The sequence below is a fragment of the Vigna angularis genome, chromosome 9 (genome assembly GCF_016808095.1).
Source record: "Vigna angularis cultivar LongXiaoDou No.4 chromosome 9, ASM1680809v1, whole genome shotgun sequence".
Classification (NCBI taxonomy): Eukaryota; Viridiplantae; Streptophyta; class Magnoliopsida; order Fabales; family Fabaceae; genus Vigna; species Vigna angularis.
This window is the reverse complement of record NC_068978.1, coordinates 747,562-751,588: the sequence shown is the minus strand read 5'-3', so window position 1 is coordinate 751,588 and position 4,027 is coordinate 747,562. Positions and strand designations below refer to the sequence as shown.

General features: G+C 33.9%; 1 protein-coding gene across 2 annotated transcripts; it reads right to left on the bottom strand.

Annotated features, from left to right (window-relative positions):
* Positions 1-1,441: 1,441 nt before the first annotated feature.
* Positions 1,442-3,006, bottom strand: LOC108320645 (pseudo histidine-containing phosphotransfer protein 6). 2 transcript variants are annotated; one of them, XM_017552138.2, is made up of 6 exons: positions 2,832-3,006; positions 2,581-2,711; positions 2,281-2,424; positions 1,903-1,975; positions 1,754-1,825; positions 1,442-1,657 (listed from the first exon to the last, which is right to left on the bottom strand). In XM_017552138.2, exons 1-5 carry the CDS (start codon positions 2,898-2,900, stop codon positions 1,772-1,774), a joined length of 471 nt encoding a protein of 156 aa, XP_017407627.1. In that variant the 5' UTR covers positions 2,901-3,006; the 3' UTR covers positions 1,442-1,657; positions 1,754-1,771. The 2 variants fall into 2 exon arrangements, with proteins under 2 accessions (XP_017407627.1, XP_017407625.1); XM_017552136.2 differs by having other exon boundaries at positions 1,442-1,825.
* Between the last annotated feature and the right edge of the window lie 1,021 nt (positions 3,007-4,027).

Here is a 4,027-nt window from a genome sequence, read left to right as displayed (position 1 = left end):
TCTAATTTCAATTCAATTAATTTACTCCAATATAGATTTTACTCAATCGAATATTGTTTGATGTTAATCTAAATTTGGTTAGTCATGATTTTGACTCCAATAATAATACTTTGACAATACTTTGACACAGTTTGGTTTTTAACATTCATTTGACACTTCAGACCATCACAATACACAATTCTAAAATTTAATGACACTTAACATGTTAAATGAGTGTATTTGTCACGTTAACATGTCAAGGTACCCTTACTCTTTTGACTTAACTTAATCTAAAGTATGATTTGACTTAAAATCATGGTGTTTGACTCTATCTGATCTAATGTGACTTGATTAGACTCAGTGGAATATTTTGATAACAAATATTAAAAATCAATTTAGAACCTAATTCACAAACAATTATAATTTTTTATTTGTAATAAACTATTTAAATATTAATAATTTTTAGTTTATAAATTGATATATAAATTAGTTACTATAATAACTAACTATATTTTGTCTCTAAAAAATTGATTGTTATTTACGGATTATCTTATAATTTTCTCGTAAAAATTAAATATTTTATATAATTTGTATCTATGTTGTTTTTAGTTCATGTGAAAAATCTGCAAAAACAAATATAAAAATATCTTTGTTATAATAGTGATATGCTTTGGAACTAACTAACTCCATAAAAAAACAATTTTGTAAAATGTCATTTAGTAGGTTAATAGAAGAGGAGTAAACTCTCCTGTCTAATTGGTTGGAAAATGACTTAAACCTTTTGATATACTAATTTCTTCTTCATTGTTGAAAGCCTTTCAAACATCATTTATAAGCCATCTTATACGCATTCTTTGTTGTTAGTCTGAAGAAATTACATCACTAAATTAAGTATAAAAAAAACATATAAACTTATATATATGTTATCTCATACAAATAATGTGGAGCGTGCACTGTATACTTTAAAATTTAAATGTATACTTTTTCAGTCAAAATTTTCAACCATACAAAGTGAAACTATACTCAAAAGTAGGCTTTATTTGAATGCAAATTTATGCATGAAGTTCGTTCATTGATTGGTTGTCCTTCAATTCGAACTATATAATTTGTATACAATAAAATCCGATATAACGTCAAGAAAATAAATATTTTTTTATCTGACGACACTGAACAAGAAAAGTCACGATTCTTTCTAGTTGAGTTTTCACTTCTCTTTTCTCTTCTGTCTGCGTTTCCATTCAATTTCCTCACGAAAATGGTAAAAAACAGTACTAAATCACTTTTCCTTTACGTACAAAAGTAATGCATTTAAAATTATTTCTTTCCAATTTACTCTCCAGTAGTTTTCGTTGTTGTTAATTTTCTGAACAGTGGTGAAAGAAAACCTGTCATATAAAATCATATGTAGTGTTTTGTTGAATACAATGTTTTTGTTTTTGGTGGTATCGTGTTTGGTTCCAAGCACATTTTGGTTTCATTTCGATTTCTCTCTACTGTGGCTAAAATACAAAGAAAAAGTTTCTAGGAATAGTAAAAATCGAAAGAGCACCAACTTTGAATAGATTTGATCCACTTTAGCTAAAAAAGTGAACAGCTTACAGCGAAGCATAAGCATGATGGCACTACGTACACTAGAGAATCCAAACAACAGAGTCGGTGATCCCTTTTTTTCTTTTCCCTACACACCCAAGTACAAAAGCTGATCATCCTTTGGTTTGCCTAAAACCGGAAAGACCAACCAGAAAGAAAACAACACAAAACCAAAATCACCTACAAAATTTTCATCTTTTTGCTAATCCTGCACTGGGTATCTAACTCCTGCAGCCAAAGCACGTTGCTGCTCAATCTGTTCATTATCAAATAATAAACGTGATTATGTTCGCAGTTTTTCTCAGATGGTATAGTGCTGCAATGCAACATTACCTGAAACAATTCATGCAATTTGTTCTTGAGATAGCAGTACTCATGCTCCAGCATCTCCAACGCTCGCAAGCAGCTGCAAAATAGCTGTGTGTTAGAATTGGCAATGGCTATTAACAGATATGGAAACACAATTTTAAAAGGGCTCATGATTGAGCGAGGCATCAGAAAAGTTGCGTTGTAGCAGGATTTTTATATTCTGAAATATGAGAACGTGGGAACACGAACATTTGCAAAAGGGAATATTGCAATAAATGGATAAAGTGTGAGATGATTAGAAGAAATGGAAAAAGGGTAGTGACGATGGAGAGCTAGAGAGTGGAAAAGTTGCACGAAATCAGAGGGAATAGTGATTGGAATAGTTTGCAAAATGGCACCCACCCAGCACGGTTATTCTGCTCAGCAGCGGCACGAAATGCAACGCAAACGTTTCTAACTCTCTTCGCGCCAATGCTGGAGCTACTTCCCATGAACTGATTCAAATGATTCCCCATTTTCTTATAGTCCGAAAACTCCCTCTCCATGCTGCATTCATTAGTAACATTCATCATTGCATCGTCATTCAAACCAAACCAAACCAAACCAATCACTTGCTCATAATAATAGCTACTGGTCTACTCACAGTACTACTTAGCACATAATGAAGAAAAAAATAGGATGAAAGAGAAGAAGATTTATTACAGCGAAGCTCTGAGATTGGTGAGAAGCTTTTCGGATTCATGGAAATAGATGTTGACAACCTCGGATACGAAGTTTGGGGAGGTCTCATCCTGCAGCTGCTGAAGCTGCAAGAATTGCTCATCCAACACTCCCTGATCAAAGCAAAACAGACAAACAAAACAGCATGCATTCATGATGCATGTTTTACTACATATGCATGTTCTGTTGTAAGATGAAAAATTAAGAAAAAAGAATGAGCAGTGAAATGAAACCTGGTGGAAGAGGAAGGCAAGCAGACGGTTCATGTCGGCCCACAAGAGGTCCGCACCCAAACCAAGCATCCACAGTGGCAGACCCGTTTTGGCTGACTCTAACAATTCACTTAGTTTATCAAAGTGTTTTAGAGTGGCCCTTATTGGAACACCCTACCCTGCCAATGCAGTGTTGTTGTTGTGTTATGTGTATGATATATATACATACATACATACATACATATATATATATATATATATAAAATATGCAGACTGAAACTCAAAACTCCTTAACTTTCTGTCTTCTTTTTTTCTGTTCCACTTTCCTTCATGTTCTTCTACATGCACCACAGTATAAACCCACTCTTGGACCACATTCTGGGACCCTCTTCAAAGTGCTTCTTTACGAAGGCTGAGATAAAATATAAAAAAAGATTAAACAAAACTGATAACTTTCTAATGGTTTGTATTTTTAAAATGCTTGAGATAAGATGAAACTTAATGAATTTAATATTTCAAATACATAAAACGAGTAACAGTAACGTTTCAAGTCTTTGAGTTCTGTGATCCCAACAGAAATAAATGCACCATTAATGATTTTCATGTAAACAGCATCGTTGTGTTTATGAAAATCATAAAGACTCAACCTTTAATGTGTAATTAATTATTGTAATTAATCAGTATGCGTTATTATGGAAAATAAAATGAAAGGGGCGTGCAGTTTTTTTAGGTTATCGAGGTGAGTGTGCGTTATCTTCCGGACCATCCTACATACCCTCACTGCAAGTGTTTGTGTTGGAGGTATGGGTATGAAATTACCAACCTGCTGTCCGGGTAACCGGTCACTTGGCATGCGTCTGTCTTCTGCAAAATGCTGCGCCTTTGCAGCCCCTCTTCCCACCCGACACCACCTGCAGCCGGTAACCTGTCAGTCACCACCCTCTTCTCCTGTCAGCATTAACCCATCTCAGCTTTCACTGTAATAACTGATTAACTTTGCATGTTAGGGACAATCACTGCATAAAAATCTGATTTTTACAAACTGGTTTTACTGTGTTAAGTATATTTACTGAATAATTAAGTATATATTATATATATCTGGAAAAAGTTAACGTCTAAACTTAAATATGCATGCAGAATTGACATGACATGATAGAGGTGGAAGGTTAAAGGCGTATATAAATGCATGGAGTGTGTCTGAGAATTACAGATGTTGT

Bases quoted from the DNA above. Each gene is read 5' to 3' on its own strand.
- LOC108320645 (XM_017552136.2), bottom strand. From the start codon at position 2,900: ATGCTTGGTTTGGGTGCGGACCTCTTGTGGGCCGACATGAACCGTCTG. The intron at 1,976-2,280 runs GTGGGTGCCATT...GCTATTTTGCAG, and splicing joins GAGCAGAATAACCGTGCTGG to CTGCTTGCGAGCGTTGGAGA. The intron at 1,826-1,902 runs GTAATGTTGCAT...GATAATGAACAG, and splicing joins AATTGCATGAATTGTTTCAG to ATTGAGCAGCAACGTGCTTT.